The sequence below is a fragment of the Fistularia commersonii genome, chromosome 2, assembly GCF_037954325.1.
Source record: "Fistularia commersonii isolate RoL2024-O1a breed Wild chromosome 2, RoL_Fcom_v1.0, whole genome shotgun sequence".
NCBI lineage: Eukaryota > Metazoa > Chordata > Actinopteri > Syngnathiformes > Fistulariidae > Fistularia > Fistularia commersonii.
In genome coordinates, this window is record NC_141285.1 from 13,640,496 (window position 1) to 13,661,078 (window position 20,583).

The window sequence follows — 20,583 nt, forward strand, 5'->3', positions numbered from 1 at the left end:
CAAGAGATAGATTCTTTGTCCTCCTACTGTGAAGCTAATAATCCATCTCAACTACATTACATTTTACAAGATTAAATATGAGGACTTAGACAGTAATCTCATAAATTCTGCTAATTTTAATGCTTGGGGTGAAAGGCAGAAGTGTGCAATATGGGATGCTGTCTAATCCTTGAAAATAAAGCTGCTATAGGTGAGGCATATACAATAAATCAAGCAGCTGCACATTCAGCCCCTTGGGAGAGATTTTATCAGAAGGAAGGCAAGGAAACAGCATGTACTGCATAGACAATTCCTTAGTATTGAGGAATTCGCGTGCTGGACGTAAATTCTATTATTTTCCTTTTACACTTTGAAAGCAAAACACAACAAGGTAGTATTTTTAATACAGCAGCTTTCTTTCATTACTTTTTTTCCGTCTGCATTTCAACCAGTACGACTTAAACACAGACGAAATTCATACTGTTGCACTTAGTCAGATGTCAGCATATCTACAAACTTGCAGGAAAAAGCTTTGCAACAGTAAAGTCGTGCATACAGATTCACACAGTATGACAACCTCTGTGTGGCTCATGTAACAAATGTTCATAAAGTCCTGGATCAAATTTCTTGCCCTCTCAGATAAAGCACCTACCCCAGAACACTGCTTGTCTGTGTAATGAGTGTGGGTAAAAGAACAAAACGCAGAACCAACACAAGCGAGTTCATGACTAATGATTGTTAAATCCATTTAGAGGAGATAAACATTGTAGCCGTCAAGCGCCTGCCTGCAGTGTGAGAAACTGCTAGCTTTATAGAGAAGGGTAGTCATGGTTTGCCAAATATTAAACATCAAGGTTCTCTTGCAGACAGTGGCTTGGGTGTGCAGTGTTATCCAGTTGCCGAATTATACGAATAAATCCTCTCTATGTCAAGAACCGTGCCTCGATTTTAAAGCCTAATTTAATTCCAGTTATCTACAGTCCCGTTGCAGGCCATGTGTTTGTGCTCTGATGTCACAAGAGCAAGACAGTGATGAACTGTAGTCTAAAATGTCAAAAATTCTTTAAACAGAGAAGCCTGCTGAGAAAAGATGCATACAAGCTTGATTTTCAATGTCTAACACCACCAGGGACATTATATTAAATTCAAAATTAATCATTCAATTAGAGAAGCATTCACTTTACCATTCAAGTCATCACTTGTTTCCTTTGGCAAAACAAATTTGTATTCATATAATTAAGGCCTGATTCATGTCTGCCCTTCAGTGGGCCTCGATTAAATAATGTAAAAATGCACCGTGAGAGAAGAGATAAGAACTAAAACTGTATTTTCTGAAGAAGCAAGATTACAGAGCACCATATATTGCCGAAGCTGTACTCATATTAAGCAGAACAATAGTATCTGAGACATTTCCGTTATTGAGCAGACTTTTTGAAAACATTCCATTTGTTCTGTCAATAATTAATGCACTGTGTAGCATATTGTTCATGATTTTTTTTTCCATTTATCTCCCTGCCTGTAAATACAAAGTGGCAAATGAAAAAAGCTGGTGAATGTTCCAGGCATCACCACAGTACCACATACCTGCCAAAACAACATGCACTAGGATGAAGTGTTGGTAACTAAAGCAGACAGAAAGACAGTGAAATGAATGTTGCTGTGACACTGATTTATAAACAATAATTTTAATAAAGCAGGGAATCATGTTGACTTTAAAATAATCATGCTGTCTGGTAATGGTTATCTGCTCAATTATACAAAAAACTGAAAAAAAAGAAACTTGTATACTTCTCCAAGTGAAATATCAAAGAGAGAAAAACAGAATCAGGCATCTGTGAAGAAAGAGTCCAGTTCCTCTGTCATGTGGCTACATCATTGGGGGGGTTCGCTGCTGCCTCAGGAGCTACAGTAGTGCCTCTGGCTGCAGAGTTTCCTTGTGACCACTGTGAGTTGTCTGTCTCTTTTTTAATTTCCTTACCTCCACCAAGAACTTTCTGGCTCTCTAAAAAGTACTGGTTGGGGTGATTGAGTGAAAAGCTGGAGTCCTCAATCTGGGCGAAAAGTAAAATCAGAAAGACAAAAGTGAAATGGATGCTGCAAACAGATTTGGGAATGCCATCTTTGACAAATAATGTCAATGACAATAATTTAACATGACCTTGATGATTTGGAAAATGTGGATGTCATATTTTTTTCTTTCACATAAAAAAGTACTGAGAGCTACAAGCTTGCATTGAAACAATAGCCACCAAAGTCTCTAAGACAATGAACTGCAGCATCAAAGCAAAGGAGTGTAATCTTATACAATATTTAAAGTTCTGGGTGAAGACATTAGAAGTTTTTACTCCACTTGTGTTAAAAAAAAAGTCAAAATAATCTAAGATTCCACATGAATAAGTAAAATGCAGTATAAAAGCAATTTTCAAGATTCAGTGGGATCACTATCTCCTTGTTCCACAATTGTGTCAGTAGGTTAGATGATGTTACATTTAAGTAGTATGTAGTAATATGGATTGTGATATTGAAAATATTTGGAGTTTACGATTACTTTTTAATGTCAACTATTTCTTGAAAAGAGTCTGTGTGCATGACTCTAAAAGTCAACCATCAAAACCAAAACAGACTATTAAATAAGTATCCACAAGTGATGGAAAAAAAGTCAATAAAAGCTTTAATAAAACTAAGCATTAATTTGCTATGAAAACCAGCTAATGATGGATATAATGACAGATTTGGGTCACTCTTGAGCCTTAATGTAACCTCCACCACCCACCAACACAGGTTGCCCCAATTTATCTTCAAAACTACACTTACATTGTGTGTCAGCTCAAAGTACTTCTGGCAGGCCAACTGATAGTGCATCCCTTTAACCAGCTCCAGGATCTGCAAAAGCAATTACTACTTCATAAAGATTACCACTTACAAGTGTGAGCATATATTCTCTTTTCATATATCTGGTGATTTTCATTTATCCTATCTATCCTACAAAAGTTGGCTACAAAAGCCAATCCCACAAACAAGAGCAGTTCAGAACACCTGACCTTTTACCACTCTTTGGTGTGCCTGGTGGATTGGTCCACCAGGCACACCCTCTAGTTGGCATGGGCTCTTTTGCTCTGCATGCAAGCCATCTTACTGAAATCTTTGGTGAATTCAGGAATGGAAGACTTTTCTTCCTCCACTTCATTGAACTGAGACCAACCCATGAATTCTGGACAAAAGCAGGATGAATGTATAGCATGTAAAGCTGCATTCAGAACAGTAGAAGAGATCAAAATGTTTATATTGGATATAAGATTATAAAGTTATAAAGGGTACCAGTAATTTAAATACTAAATTCTAAATAGAATAATATTAGTAAAAAATGCTCTGTAATTTTGAGTCCTGAAGCTCTATCAGCCTGTAAAGGTGTGGAATGATAGATTAAGGATTTTTATTTTCAGCCACAGCACCCCCAACAAATTTCAGGCATCACTTCTCACAAAAGCCCCTTTCAGACAAATACAGTGGTTAATGTGCAGGAAATAAAACCACTTGGTGTTGTTTTTTTCCCCACACATAGGGCTCACAGCTAGAGAATATCTGTGTCCCAGAGGAATCCACAAGAGAATGCCCTGCTGTGAGTCGGTTGACAATAAAACAGAATTAGAACTAGGGAGGCATTTGGTTTGATGTCCAGTCTGACTTACTCTGATATTTGCTTTCAGACAAGTCAGCCATTTGGCTAATGCAAAAAAAATTCCAGGTTTGCTGAATTTCTAAAAGGAGCTTGAGCAAAACACTCAATCCAGTAGTGTCATGGTGCCACCAGCATACTTAAGGCAGGAGCTGGTCCAACAGGAAATCAATCATGAGCTGTTGTTTTAACCAGATTTATTTTTGTTCAATGGGTAATTTGATGCATCATCACATTTCATAATGTGTGTCCTTTGCTCCACTTTGGTTCAAGTTAAAACTTCTGTTTTCTGTTTAAAGAAAGGTATACCTTCACTAAAATTTAAGGAGATAAGGGCATACTCTTTACTACGAAAAGGAAATGTTTTTGTTAAAAAAATGAATATTTCTTACTAAGACAGTAAGAAAGACTTATCATGAGGGTGAGATGCTTTTTAGCATCTGGTACTTTCACGGTCAACATAAATATAGACTGACTGTATTCACAGTGTGTGCAATAAACAATTGAGGCTGAAGCAATACAAGTTTCTTGATATTTTCCTGGGGTCAGAGAACATTGGGAGGAGTACCCACCTGATTGATCCCATTAGGAGACACCTTATAAAACTGAAGCTTCTGCTTGAGTAGCTCTGGGTCACTATGACGGAATGGACATCCTGCAAACAAAAAATACTCATTGATTTCTTTAAAAAAATGTAAGCAAAAATGCTCAATTCCCATGCCAGGTACTTCAAATAAAAGACTTGATAATGGCTGCCAAGTCGCTTTTCATATGGCCACATCTAACAGCTGTCAACTCACCATGATGGTCGCCTTGGCTGGGTGGGTTTGACAAAATCACCTTCATGCAACTGTAGGGGGTGTAGTCTGTTCGCTTGCCTTCTTTACCAAACATGTGGCGGATGCTGTAGGCATAAGCTTTATCAAACTATAGAAAAAGAGGTAGAAGAACAGTGCAGAGGCATTAGTGAGGTTAAGAGGGACACAGCTCGGTTGAAAAGGGACACTGTCATACATCATGTCAGTTTTGACAGGGTGTTTTTCCTCAATGAAATATAGCGCTATTAGGGAGAACCTGCTATGGAGGTTGCTTAACACCCCAGATAGCTGAATTGTGGGTACAGTGATACGGATAGTGTTGCCACTCATTGGTGCTCCTGTGTGCTATGGAGGGCCATGGTTTTGATTCTTTTTTTTTCTAATTACGTTTAATCAGGAGAGCCTACTACAGTAGTTAAGCTTGCTACTTGGGAAGTACAAATCATGCAAGGTACAAGAAGCTAATAGTAACTAGAATAATGTAGTGCAGCTAGTACAATTTTTATTGAAAACTTTTAAAACATTTTTGGATGTGTATTTTTTTTTAATTTACTAGTAGGTCTGAAAACAAAATATTGGTCATTTGACATGCTAATCATGAAATATAAACCACTTATAGGTGTCACATCAGTGTTAATTTTGACTTTAAAAAATTGTAATCTAATATGTGTGTGAGAGCCATGTTGCCAAGGGCCTGTTTAGAAGGGTCATATCAAATTTGGTATTTTGGGGTTCAGTTTTAAAATACATTAAACACTTCAAGATACCACAATGTATTCAGCCATCCTATAAAAATGTGATTTCATATCTGAAGATATAATCTCACGAAAAACCATATATTTGGGGCCACATTCACAAAGACAAAATGCTATAGAATTAGGAATTTCCCCACGAGGGATTAACAAAGTATAAATAATTATTAGGCAAACTCCTTTTTCAACGTGTCTCTGCCACTGTTAGAACTGAACTACAGCCTCCTGTCCCCACAACTCAAAAAGGAAACTGCCCAGTGTTCCTCAACTGTGACTCAATACAAGTGTCATGAAAGTACCAATAATAACATATTTATGTTGCAATAAAACCCTTGAGCTTGCTAATGCTACAAAGCACAGCAGCAATTTAAGGACATAAAATCTTCAAGTACAGTAAATCAAATATGAATTATCTAGAGGTTCTGAGAAATTAGGAGGCCACTGCAAGTTTAAGAACAACCCTCTGAATGAAATTGAGTGTATTTCCATTGGCCTTTCACTGGAATTGATTGGAATGATGTGAACTGCTTAAAACATAAAAACATCTAATCTAGAGTAATAAAATGTCATTCTCAGATCTGCAACATTAAACTGCTTCAGGGAAAACCTGATTTTCTTTACAAAGACTTGAGATACAAGCAACAAATGAATCAATGTCTCATATGCTATAGTGTCATAAGCAAACCCAGAATAATAGCAGAAAAAATGTGATAATGTGGTTTCTGCATGGCATTTTCAAATTAAACTTAATATGCCAAATATAACTTTAAGGTACAAAGAGGTCCTGTGCACTTCAAACACACTAAGACAGCTTACCACCAAAACTGACGACATTTAGAAAACATAAGGGAAAACCCAAGAACAAAAGATGCATTAAAAGAGCAGCATCCCAGCTCATCTAGTGCACATCTTGGCTCATGGGGCTACATCCTTGCAACATCCCCCAACACTCTAGGACACATTCACAAAAACCTGCGGCAATGGAGACAGAGAAATAGGACACAATCAAAGGGATTACGTGTGGTTTGTGTGTGTGTGTGTGTGTGTGTGTGTGTGTGTGTGTGTGTACTTGGCATGGGTTCTTAAGCACAGTCCATAGTGACTGATCTGCCTGTAGCTGCAATTCTTCTTATATGGAACACAGTTAAAATACTATCATTTTAGTCTGCATTACAGGCCCTTTTATACCCTGACAAGAAAATGTGAGGCGCTTTAAAGTAACACATGTGTACCCTGCAATGCTTTTATAAATTTAAGAGCTCATTATTTTTGAAATATATTTACAGACAGAGCACAGACAGGTTTTCAAAAAACAAACAAAAAAGACAGTTTTGGGGGCTATCTTGGTTGATTACAGTTGCAAATTCAACTGTATGGATGAATAAAAGATGAATTGAAATGAGAAATACAACATGCTGCTATAAATTTTTTGGTTTTTATTCTACATCCTGTGGAACTGTATAAAAGAGAAAAAAACATATTATTTAATAAAATTAAATAATAATTTAATAATTTAATTTATAATTTATAATTTATAATTTAATAAAATAAAAGGGACCAAAAGATGCACTGCCATTTTCTTGGTTGATCTGACTTCGATTTCTTTCTAATCTGATGAGCCAGTTTGGATTTTCTTCCTTTCCAAAAGTCCTTCCTTTCTAGTTAACACAATAAACATACATTTTGTAAAACTAGAAGGCTATAGTAACTTTAACATTTACTAAAACAAATCTCAAATCTGAACTGCACCAACCTGTAGCCTGCAAATAAATTACAAATGACAAAACTATACATATAGCCATCTTTTTTTTTTACACTGCTGAAGGCAGCAGCAGATGCTTCAGGCTCACACTGGATCTTAAGTCAGTCAAACCATGACTTCTCCAATATTTTGGCAGCTTCCACAGAGTGTTAGGGCAATACATTTAATCAGATACTTCAGAACTTTGTGTCAGCCTAATACAGAGTGCAGAGATTTCATGCTGGCATAGATATGTGTGCAGTGATGATTCTTTTGCCCATGTCTGAGACCCCAATGTTAGAGTGTTGTGCTTCTTAGATTTACATCTTGTCTCTTGTGATGTCCCAGAAGGGTTAATAACCCCATTCTGTCACCAGCTGTTTGATTAATTCTTCCCTGAAAAGATAGTTTCTACTTATATTCCACATGTTTACCTTCAGTTACAGGGTTATCATGATTTTGTTATAACGCATTAGGATTACTGGGGCAGAATAAATACTGCTCTATACTATAATTTGAGATAACTTGATGTTTACAGTAACAAGATGTTGATTGGCTCTATCATGGAACATGTTTTGCCATGTCACTGGAAACTTCAGCATTTCATTTCACTGGAAACATCAGCTGGAAACATTTTCAGAGAAAAGTTTTAAGAGTTTACTTGGCAAACCTACATGTTGGAAATTATACAGATACCTCACATTACCTTGCTATAGTAAGTTTTAATTAGAGCAATGAAGGATATAAACAGGGAGGCGTGAAAAATAGAGTCAATTAGTCGATATTAATTAACTTGAAGTGAACATCTGTATAACAAGCAGTTCCAAACCAGTCTTTACCTAAGGTCATATAATGCATAATGTAATGTGAAACTAATAGACACTCCTCCAGAAAACTTGGCTTATTTCCAACGTAAGAAAATTTAATGGATCCCATTGATATAATCAATTTTCTCTCTCCCTCTGGTCTGATGTTACATGGCCTCTTCCTCCAGGCCTCCATTAGGCATCACTGGTTTCCATCGTTTCCTCTGTGCCTGTTGAATACTAATGAGCAGCCTTTGTGCACCCTTCCACAAAGAGCATTCCATGACACAACATATACTTCACTATGAGAACTGATCTGGCAATTTTTACAACTAAGAAACAACAAATGTCCTTTAAGTATACTTTCTAAGTTTATGAGACATTTAAAGCTGAATACTGGCCTATAGTTATTAAGCATTGTTTAAGTTATCCAAATGGGATGGATATGACTCAGAGCCACTTATACATTTGACCATGTCCCTTGAATTGCTTTAACTAGGACTCACGATTTACGAAAGAGGGCTTAGATAAATTGTAATGCCAACTTCTGTTTTTCAGACCATGTTCATTGACATACAACAGTAGTACTGCATTTTTGGAGTCTCCTTCAGAGAACATGCTATAGCATTTTCCCTCCTGGTTTGTACAAAGAGGTTCTTCAGCACCTTGCAAAGCAATGTAACTATCCAAAAAGATACAGCTTTCTGAAGTTTAGATACTACAGACATAAAGGAGTTTCTCTATCTGTTTGTCATCTAAGTTTGAATGGAATACACTGTACTTAAAAGATTTTCTGTTCTCATCAGGAGTCACCACAGCAAATTATCTGCCTCCACCTAACCCTATTCTAAGCATCCTCTTCTCTCACACCAACCTACTTCATGTCCTCTTTCACTACATCCATAAAGCTCCTCTTCAGTCTTCCCCTCGGCCTCAAGGTTTTTTCACCATTACTACAGAAATCTGAAAAGCCAGTACTTTGGCTGATGCAATACTGTTGTATAGCTAGAAAGAGTTCAGGCCACCTGGAGTGACATTTTTTGGATGCCAGCCATGTGATTTACAAATGATTATTCAAAGACAACATTCCTCAGGGACTCACCTGGCACAACTTTAATATGCTGCATTTTCATTTTGACTCAAAAGTGTAATGCACTGTGTGTGACATGCATATAGGGTTATCTGCACGGGTCAAGGAAAAGAAAATGAGCTCACCTTGCTGATAAGACATTTTCTTATACTGAAAGTAGTTCATAGGTATGGTGCCAACTTGTATAGTACATCTTTGATAGGGATGGAGAGCACATTGCGTTTTCATCAATCTTTCTATGGGCAGTGATCTGATTCCAAAAGTTCAGTTGATGTTCAGATCAGGGTTGGAAATCCACATGAATGTTCTTGTTTGTTAGGGACATTTTAATATTTGGCCAATTCAATGGTATGTCTTGCATTGAATTCAAAGTGTACATATATTCAAGAGTCATTTGTGCTGACTATGTGAAGTAAAATTAAGTTACATTTGTTGCCATTTTGTACTTGGTCAGTACAAGTATATGGTGATTTGATTGAAAATAGAAATGCCTTTTTTTATATGTAAGCCTCAACCGATGACAGTAAGTTTTATTTTTTTTACCCTATGCGATAACGACTGAACACAGCATACAAAAGTTGGAGCTGTTACAATGTATTTAGAATGCTGCTGTAAATTTGGAGGAGGCAGAAGCATCTAATAAATGTAGGGAGGATGGTGTTACCTTGTCTGCATCCACTTTGCCTCTTATGAATTCAGACCTCCAGAACTGCAGCGCCTGGTCCAGAGAGAGGCCAATGCCTTTGAGAAAGAGCCCATACTGCATGCGGCCACCATGACGGAGATGATGGTCCTCCCTAAGGGCCTGATGGAGTTGCCTCATACACAGTGGGAAGGACTTCCCTGAAAACTAGGGTCAGAAAACAAAAAACAACCCTCTCAAAAATAGACACTTGTGGTATTGATGTGTGTCATATCAGTCACATGAACTGACTGAGAAAAAAAAATGTGACAATTAGGATGTAATAATATGGCCAGTGAATGATTGTGATTTTGATTTTTATTCACAATAGACACATTTATAAACACTGGAATTTATACTACATTGCTGCAATAGCACATAGCAGCAAGCTTGTTTTTTTCTTGAATTAAATAGCTGAGTTAAGATAATGATCTCAAGTATTGCATTTAAACTTTAAACTAGCATGCACTGTGCGTTTTACAGAGATATTTCACAAATTGCAAAGGGAAACAGGAAATAATATTTGTCAACTCACTTCCAGTTAAATAACCTCTTTGGAGACGACTAGAAAATACAAATACGGTATAAATTTTTTAACACGCAGTAACAGCTAAATACATGGCAAAACTGTAAATACCAAAAAGGTATTGCTTGTTAAACAATCAATCTGATACGCACATCAGTTGATTTTTGGTGCCTAGTTTGTAATTACCCAAAGCAAAGTTCAGATTCAAGTACATTTATAGATGAATTAGTTTTTTGTTTTATTTTAGTCATGCTGTCACATAGTAGCAGTGATGGAGACATCTGTCCTTCGTCTCAGATACGCTCTGACAATGGCGATGCAAGTATCATGTGGGTTGCTTTAAAACTGATAATACATTAATGATCAATGGTTGCACGCATCCACAGACAATTCCATATCTTATCTTGAACTAAACATATCTAATATTGACTCTTAGCTCTGGACCACCAGAGTTACTACATTAATTGAAATATTTTCCTTTTACACCACACACCCTCAGTGAAAAAAGCACTTGAAGAAAGGTTCAAGAAACATTTTCAATGAACTTACCGAATCAATTTGCTCCAAAGAAATTTTTCCAACATTCTTCTGAATGCTGTAATCCTGTCCCACATAGGCATGGCTAATAAGATAAAAAAAAAAAAATCATTTTAAATTTACACCAACCACAGTGGAACAAATAGGCCAGAATTCTTCAATCGTATCAGTAAATTTAATCTGAATTGAACATCTTGTATATACTCATCCTTTACTCATGAACACAATTCAATTTGCATTAAAATTAACTTGTTATAAAATCCCTGACTACAGATGTTACCTTTTCAAATGGGACTTTGGACAGTTAAAATCACAAAGCAGCAATCACTTGATGTTTTAAGTCTTGTGAGTTTGGCAGGCTTGAGTGACAGTGCTTCACATTATATTGTGTTACCCCACCATGGAGATTAGTGGTCTACCCACTAATCTCAACAAGGTGCCCACTAGTGCTCATCTAGAATCAAGCAAGAGGGTTTCTTTCAATTCAATATTAATGTTAATCCTTTGATCTATCAGATAACACCCTCTCACTGTGTTTTGAACTCTCTGTTAATGCTGCAATGAAAACAACTTGCAACTAATTTAAGATTGAAGTCTTTGTAGGAATGGAAAATATATGTCTATAATCCTGTAAAGAAGGCGCAGCTTTAGTTCTAGAATTTGAGTTGCATTTTGCTTCAGAATGGTGAAATTAATATTAAAGTACTTTGTTTTTCTTGGGTACCAAGACCATTTTAAAATACTATGAGGAATGATTGATAAAAGATGATGAGCTGAGATGAAAAGTCTGTTATCAGGAAACAGAGCATATTTAATGCTTTTTGAGCAAACACATATTAAGGAAAACATTTGCCTGTGCCTCTCTTGTCAATCACTTGCATTGTTTGTCATCATTGCTTGCAAAACTGATGTGGTGAAATCATCAATTCAGCCAATTATGATTGACTTGTACTTCTTAAAATAAAATGCCGTAAATTCTGGGCTTACTTCGAAGTAAAGGTCAAGCTGGTAGTCCAGTTCGGATGGACCGATCTGTCTGAGCAGTTTAACTGCAACTGTATGTGTGAAACCTTGCATGTAAACTGTGATGATTTTTTTTAATCTTTGCTTTTGCAAAGAGTGGCTTGCCCAGTTTCCTTCACTGCAATATGAAGAAGCAGTTGTTATCATGTCCAACATTTGCAGGAACGAGGGTGTACAAAAAAAGCATCTGTAAAGCTGGAGCATCAATATTTTTTATTCTAAAACGGTGCCTGCATGACAAACATCCTGTGCTATGACAAGTAAATTTGTGCCGACTAGTACATTGCAATGTTTAAATGACTTTTCAACAATAATTATAATCAACCCAATGCTGTATTATCAACCAACCAAAACTCAGCTGGATGGGCTAAGTGCAAGCATTTGCAGGATGAAAAAACATTTTTTTATATTGACTTTTATTAACACAATATTTAGTTAAATTAAATTTCCAGGCGTTGATCCTTAAAATGTATTGCTATTTTGGCCAAAAGTCACAGAGAAACTAAATTTTCATCTGGTGCACTTAAATGAAAAGTTCAGGCACAGAAATCATTAGAAGAGTTCTTGGAGATGACAAAAACATTTGTGAAATGTGTCTTCTTACACTGACAATCAGTATCATCCAACAACATATCTTCTAATCAGCGTACCATTAGAATGTCATTGTTTTGCAATGCTTCTTTAAAAGTTGATCGTATAAGGAGTTGAGGAGTAAATTTGAAGTTTTCAGTGTTTTAAGATTGCTGTGCATACACATCCATTCAGTACATGTGATTTCCCCCAAAAAGTCACACTGTAGCAGCTCAGCAAGTTATTTTGCCCTCCTTCTCCAGATCTGTTCCTCTGTATTGGGGCTTAAGAGTGTGTATATCTCCTTCACAACAGCACATGAGTAGAATGTGATGATTTTACCCATACCATTCAGGCCATTGAGCAGTAGAGGAACACATTTGTGTCAGTAAATACTGAAAGGGGCCTCAGAACAGCTCAAAGTAGTGCCGATTTTTCATGATAAATATCCAAATGTTTATATTATTTATGAAAACATCAATACACAGATTAACGGTATATATATTCCTTCAGTGATAATTCTGTTCTGCACAGTTGTAATTCTTTTTCTTGCAAACAAATTACTCTTTTAATTTGCTTGTGTCATTGAAATACTGCAAAGAACCGGTATCTCACTTGGGTGAGGTTATTATATCGATGTAGATCAATGCAGATATGCGCAAAAATATAAGTCCTAAATAATCATGCTCAGTTATCAATATATCTATTCTCTGTAGCCCTTCAAATACTGGTCATCTTGAAGTAATTTCTCTCAATGACAGTATTGACCCCTTGAAACACTTTGTGCATAAAATCCATATAACCTTTTTCCAATGTCCTGGCAAAATGGAAGCTCAAGATATTGAGTCTGTTGCTTACCTTAGGTGGTTAAGGAGAGGTCGCAGGCGTTCATCAGAATGAACTGCGGGTAGCGAGCGGGCTGTCAGCTGCAGAAGACATTGGCATCACATGAGTAATGGTAAATAGTGTAGGTTGCTCAGTGAGAATAGCCAAAGTTTTAGTTAAAGTACTAAGATTAAGTGATTCATAGAACATCAATGAAGCAGTGGGTTTCTAACATAAAGAGGTGATTTTATTTTTTGGAAAACAAACCATTCTATCAAAAAATCCCTGAATGTATAGACAAGCATGTAAGACTGAGTGTATTCTTTGGAGAAAGGGTAACCAAATTAATTAAAAAAAGAAAGCAATCCAAATCAAAGGTAACTTCTATGATGCAACTCCCCTGCTGTTATCAATAATCCCCTTGGACCTGGCTCAGGCTATCTGTCTCCTCGATATGATCATAGAGCTACTGAACCTCGATTGAGCAAAGAGTCGCACATCTTTCGTGGAATATTACATCATGCTGAAGCATCTGAAATATATGGAACTGGAAGAGGACTGTTCCAAGTATATTTCTGGAAGGAATCCCAGTTATGATAGTCCCCTTGTCCCACAGCCTCTCTCCCTAAGAGAGTTTATTTATGCTAACTTTACAACAGGAACGTCATTCTAACTAACCACAGATAGTTCTCTAAAGCATTTAAATGTTCAAATTACACAGACAAAAAACTAATTTTCAGCCGTGATAAGCAATCAAACAGTACCTTTTTTTTACATTACGAAGAAGGAATGAATTTCATGCTTTTAAATGGTATTCTGTGTCATGCCCTCTTACTGTTCCCTTTGAAGGGAGAATAAACACGCCACAAACACAAAAATGTTATAGCAGTACGTCACAAAAACAGTTTGGCCATAATTCCATGGAAATTTTCTGGTCGTTATTATTGCTTGGTAAATAGTAAATGGGAAAATTGGACAAAGTTGTTATTTCTATTTCTTTTTTTTTTTCACAATTCAAGACACAAAGCCTGCCTGTACCATTGACGTCCTTCTGTTTTAGATTTTTTTTTATTTTTAGAACAATAATCCATGTTCAGTCAACCAGGACAGTGCAATGTAAATTCACTAACAGACAGCCATTATACAGGATAGATGTTCAGTCTTGTCAAGTGCCTCATGACACCTTAAGATTTAATTTCTGTGGGGAAAAAACAGGACACAATTGTGCTTATAGTTGTAATGGTGCTCTCTGAGACCAACGACATACACTTACTTCATTCACCTAGTCGCGCAAGGTCAAACCCTGAAGTATGGAGGTTTGAGAGTCACTGCTTAGATCGATAGTTAAAAAAAGGCATAATCTTTTGTTTTAAGAATGGATGTATTGCCCGGTCGTATTCTTGAAGTGACAATCGGTGAACAAGGGGCGGACAAAAAGAAATAATACCTTTGAACAGAAACATACTTTTGTTCAAAATGCCGAAGCCAATTATAACAACAGTAGCCAGCAGACACAATGGAAACTTTCTCCATCAATTTAGACACTGTGTGTCTGTCAGCCAAGCACATGGAAAGATTAAGGTCTGACAAAAATGGCTCAAGCTACTATTCAACAAATGAAAATTTTACTCAGGCATTTTCAGGTCTGTATCAGAGTGTAACAGCGCAGAATTATTGACTAAGTAATGCAGGTATCAGATATTAATCAGAAAAAGAAATCACGTGTTTTTGTGAATGGGGAAAAAAAAAAAATTCTCCTTTCAGATGTTAGTTGAGGTATTTTAAGAACAGTGACTGTAGCATTGTGATCATAACATGGGTCAGGTGCGTGTGTGCGAATATGTGTGCGTGTACACACACACACACACACACACACACACACACACACACACACACACACACACTGGTTTATGTATTTTTCTAATACATAAAGCAATATTTCCTTTTCCCTGTTTTCTACTGATGGCTATTGCTACAGGAAGTCCAAATAGAAAATATTATAATAGCAGTAATAATAACTTGTGTGCCTGTTCCCCTTGCAGACCCTTTCCACAATTTCGGTTTTCACTACCCCTCTATTTTCTCCTCACATGTATTTTTAAGAGTGCCTCCAGGTACCTAAAATATAATGTCCTTAAGGCTATTCAGAATATTGCACAAGTATGTCTCTACTATGCCTTCAGAGCCTCTCACCATACCTTTGGACCAGAGGAGAAAAAAAAAGAAAAGCCATACATACCCGTAGGTAAAATAAGCACTTTCATACTTGCTTGTCCCCAGTCTACCCGGCAGAAATTTCATGTCTAATGTGCACATTTCTTCCTTTCACTTACGCCCCTGTTTCTCCAAGGTCCCTCAGGGCAACAAACAAACAACCAGAGCTATAGTTTGATGATTCCCTCTTAAAGCCAGAGTCACCATAAGCAGTAAATATGTGAACATGAATGTAATCAACATTCACAAGTAGTGGATAAAAACACATGGGTGGTATAATATGATGTGAAGTTTTTTTGCACTGGGCAAAATATTACCATAATCAGGACCTTTATGAAGTCAGTTTTCTGAACATTATATTTTATCATATAGTTCTAAGCATGTTCTGGGCTGAAATGTATTCATAGATGCCATATTTCTCTCCAACATCAGAGCTCATTTGTTTAAGTCTTAAGGAATATCTAACATTCACCTTTTCTTGAATTGTAACAAAACACAAAAACTTACCGCAAGAGCTTTAGACAGTCTTGTGCGAAAATCATTCAGAACTATGGTGACAATATCCTGATGAGGGATATACACATAGCCTGCTTTGAGGTACACTTTCCTTGTTCGCACTAGATCGAGGGCATCTTGAAAAGGGACCTTTTGAGTAAAACAAGAATGGGATTGAAAAAATATAAAACACAGATTAATTTAAAAGAACAAAAAATGCAAGGGTCATGGTCTTGAGAAAAACTCTTGGTAGCCAATGACCACTTCAGTCCTATTTCTGAGAAAATGTTAAATTTATATGCTAGAATTATAAATACAAAAACTTTATGTGTTATTTGAGCAGCTAATTCAAAAAGATCAAAACTTTAAGGGACTACAGTAAAAATAACGTTAAACTAGAAAGACACTACCATTGTCTACAAAAAGAAATAGATAGCAATTGCAATTGTTATTGCTACAAATTGACGAGAAGGTTTAACATCAAATCTTCATGTCAATTTGTTTTGGGTCTTCAAGAGGATCCTCAGATATAGATCTTCAATGGGTGATCATATTTGTTTTCTTATAGACTTATTACAACAAAATTCTTATCATAAAATGCTCTAATGGCCTTGAAAGTAGAGGTAGAGGAGTAGATTAAAAGTAGAATGAAACAGAAAAAAATAAGTATTATACTGCTATTTTATCAGCCACACTTATGCACGTTAGACTGAAAGGATTTAGGGAATAGTTTCTATAATTGGACATCATTAACAATCTCTGTCATAGTGGAAAGATGAAAAGGGACTAACTTTGTAAAAGTCTTGATCCTCCACAGTGACTCCACTGACAGTATGACTGGAGTTGATGAGTTTATCCCACAGTGCTTTCTTCTCTTCTGCACCAATCTAAGAAAATATTGATAAAGAACCTTGGTGAAAAATTGCATAGGAAGTAAAGTGTGAAAGTTCATATATTTAGTTTAAAGGACACAGGAACCCCCAAAATACAAGGGAACATCTACACAGCGTGACCGCTTGCTCCAGTGTTATCTTGATGTGGGCCTTTACACGCTTTAAAAGTAAAATAAAAACGACTAGTACAAACAGTTTAAGATACAGTTTGGTCTATTATCAGTTTATATGATAACATATCCCATACATTGAATATGTTATATGCTAGGGAAGTTTAAGACCTAAATAGTATGACAAGGAAAAAAAAACAATATAAGTCATGAACCTCATTTGTGAGTACAAATGGCACCACCTAGTGAAAATACGTTAAAAAAGCCTCTAGAACACACAGATAATTTGATTCGGTGTGTTTTTTTTGTCTTAAAATTAGTATAATAAACAAGAAAGGATACATATAATAAATAAGAAAGGACACGCATTAGCATACAAGGCTTATATTTACTATTGAAAAATGTTTAAGAAAGTCTGGGATTTTGTTTTGTTTTTTTTTCATCAAACTTTGGAGGTGATTATAAATGTGCTGGTACTTCTGTGCAAACTACGGCAAGAACAAAATGATCTTGACAATTATGATCTTGTGAATTCAAAAAGAACAACAATTGAATAATTCCAGGCCTAAGTCCTCATTTCCATTACATTTATTTTGAGATACAAGTACTTTTAAGGGATTTGAATACATCCTTAAACTAAATGTTAAGTGTGTCAATAGGCATGGTGAGCCACCATAAACTATCAATGCTCCTTGACACAGATTGTACAAGTGTCTGCCTTTCATCACCATTCATCAAAAGCAATTACCACTTTTTCTTGGATATGTAATGGAAGTGGCAAGTTTGGCAACACACGTACTATACATGTCCTTCTTTTGTTCAGTTTCCAGATGCTCCAACCACTGTGCCTCGTTACATTGTTAAATGAAGGACATAATTTCAAGTTTAACAGTAAACTATAACATTTCTACATCTGTAATATCTCGCATATACTAGACATTCCTGTTTGTCTATCAATAATACTAATTTTGTGGAATCTACTTTTGTTCGTAGTCCATTATCTTTTTTGTGAAAAGTAATCACAAGTGACTACATAGAAATCTTCTTCTTTTCCTTTATGCTCCTTGAGGCACCCCTTTTATCCTCTTCTCACACAACAACTAATTTCATGTCCTCTTTTATTACATTCATAAATTTTCTCTTCCTCTAGGCCTCCTGCCTTGCAGGAAGACCAGAGACAGAAAGATTACATACAAATGATAAGTAAACACTGGAGCTGCAGGAAATGTTTAAAATTGTAGAGAAACCTTTTAGAAAGCATCTTACCGTCTCATATTGAAGATTATTTTTGTGCAAAAAGTCAATTTTTAATTTTGGATGAAGGTCATTGAAGCGGTACCGGAAGAGATCCACTTCTTGTTGTATAAACCACCTTCTCAGATCCTCCCTTGGAAATTTCATACAAAAAAAAACATTAGAAACATTAAACATTAAATATTATCAATGTGAGGCAATATAAAATAAGACTTACGTTTGGCAGTAAGCCAGTCGAAGAATAAAGTGAGAAATGTGGTCCTTTCGACGTTTCTCAAATTCATCCCCTCCATTCTGAGATTTCTTCTCCTTAATGAATTACAAACATTTTTCCTCGACTTTAATTTTCATATCTCACAATTTCCTATTCTATTATCTTAATATTGTTCACATAAAAGATCTAAAACACCTAATTAGATAAATCCAATGCGAGATTATTTAAAAAAAAAAATCATAAAATGTACTATCTCTACAATACACAATAGCTAGAATCTTGTTTGCTAAGGTTCATAGGAAATTCAAAAGGGCTGTTAGGTCATGTTGTAGAGTGTTTGTGTGTGTGTGTAATTAATAGTTTATCTATCAATATCATCAATGTTATTGATGCTATTGACTATAATACCAGCATGTATCATATCTTTACAGAAATGTAAACAGTGGCCGGCCATCAAAACCCTGCATCTTTGAACTGTTAACACATCTAATTACTTAATTGCATGATCATTATTTAATATAGTTACAATATGTGCAATGCTTATACTCACAGCTTCTAGTCTGTATGGAAAGTTGAGATTTTTGGACTCATTTTCCAGTTTTTTTGTGTACTGTTCTGATAGTTTCACATGGTTTATTCCCAAATTCTCAACAGTCTTTAATACTGCAAAAGATAAATAAATCATTTATAATGCAAATAAGTGCAATGAGTGTGAATTTTATACATCTTTTTAAGTATAGCTTTAATTTTTTTTAATTATCAACAAAATGGAAAAAGTACATTGACTTACATTTCAGTCTATCCACAGCAAAAGCCTCAAATTCAGTGAGTGATATATTTTCAAGCGGAGGCTGGCTGTAGAACTGCAGAGCATGTCCATAGAGTTCCGTCTTGGGATTTGTTAAAAACCTCCGTCTGCTGGGAAAGTCCATTATGTCTGCTGGTAAATACGAAAAGGTTAAATGTATTTCTGAGATAAAGTCTTGCAGGGGAAATGTCAATGTGTTATTTCCAACAGCAGTGGGCAGGTCTTGGGTGAAGTAGTATCAACAAACCCACTTGACACTTCATCATGCCAAACTGAGACAAGTAAAGAAAAGCACTCCAATAACCAATATGGGGTTATCTGAAGGAGCAAATTATGAAAAACAAAACCAAAAAAAACAACAAAGTCTTTATTTGATTACGGTCTTTCAGGATTTAACAATCCCCCCTAGTGGCCCAAAGCCAAACAGTAAACACTGAGAAGAGGAAAGTGGGAAAGATGTATAGGGGAGGCCCGATGTGAAAATAAAATCTCTTACAAAACAACGGGCTTAAACATTTCATTATTAATGTGAGGCGTAAATGCACAACAATTTGATTCAGTAATGTGTACATAATAAAGTGGAAAGGATTTACACTGGCGAGGAAAACGAATTTTAATCAAGGTGGGGGAATTATCAACTTGCGACTAGCTACTGAATTGATGTTTCAAAGAGTCACTTAGTCCTGGACACAAATGAACACAGCTATGAATAGCAGTTTACAGGGTTTATCTACCTTAGCAGTGGGATTGAAGCAACAGAACAATTACCCACGTGTCAAATATATATCCAGAAAATATGCAGACAAGTTTTGACATGTAAACGAATGGCCAGCCTGCTTGAAGATTAAAGTTATCTGACATTACCTATAAAACGTCCTATTCGCTGCTTCTCAGTTGAATCCCGCCAAACAATATGGAGGGTCGTTCAACAACCGCGGGTAAATCGTGACGTTTGGCCCATCTTAGTACTGCGCATGAGCAACGCGCGCTGGCAGTAACTTCCTGTTTCCCGACCGTGTCAAAATAAAATGGACAAGTTAATAATTTGATATTAGAGCTACCAAATTAAATCCAACTTTCGAGGTCCAGCCGTGTGGTTTCCTCTGCATATTTTTGTCAATTGTACTTACACGATAATTGTCAATATAGGCAGTTCTACAGCCTGTCAATAACATAGATTTACCCACTTTGAAAAGGAGATTACATGTGCGAACAGCTCGTCATTCTCAGTTCTGGGACATCTAATATCCATTCACAACATGACCAACAAGGCGCCACATATAATTTTATACATATAAAATAATATGTAATATAATATATAATGTTACAAACTAAATGTGAGTGTCTATCTAATTTAATGTTGTTGGCCTCGATAAAGACGATGGCAGTAAAATTAAATGAACCACAAATTAAATCTTGAAATAGAGACAAAGATATAATTGAAACTCTTTATTTGTGCTCATACAAGGGGAAACAACTACACTCAATAATTAATCTGTTTATCTAACGTTTATTGAACAAATGTGCAAACTTTGGTCTGTGTCACCATCTGGTGGTATATACAAACCTA

General features: G+C 36.1%; 1 protein-coding gene across 1 annotated transcript; it reads right to left on the bottom strand.

Annotated features, from left to right (window-relative positions):
• Window positions 1-216: 216 nt before the first annotated feature.
• Window positions 217-19,931, bottom strand: prim2 (DNA primase subunit 2). The gene is given in 15 exon segments (XM_086161643.1): window positions 217-1,844; window positions 1,847-2,030; window positions 2,794-2,862; window positions 4,228-4,310; window positions 4,456-4,582; window positions 9,527-9,712; window positions 10,620-10,692; window positions 13,059-13,126; window positions 15,747-15,884; window positions 16,526-16,621; window positions 18,004-18,124; window positions 18,209-18,300; window positions 18,756-18,868; window positions 18,996-19,142; window positions 19,878-19,931. Coding segments are annotated over 14 exon segments (1,533 nt in total). The 5' UTR covers window positions 19,138-19,142; window positions 19,878-19,931; the 3' UTR covers window positions 217-1,803.
• Between the last annotated feature and the right edge of the window lie 652 nt (window positions 19,932-20,583).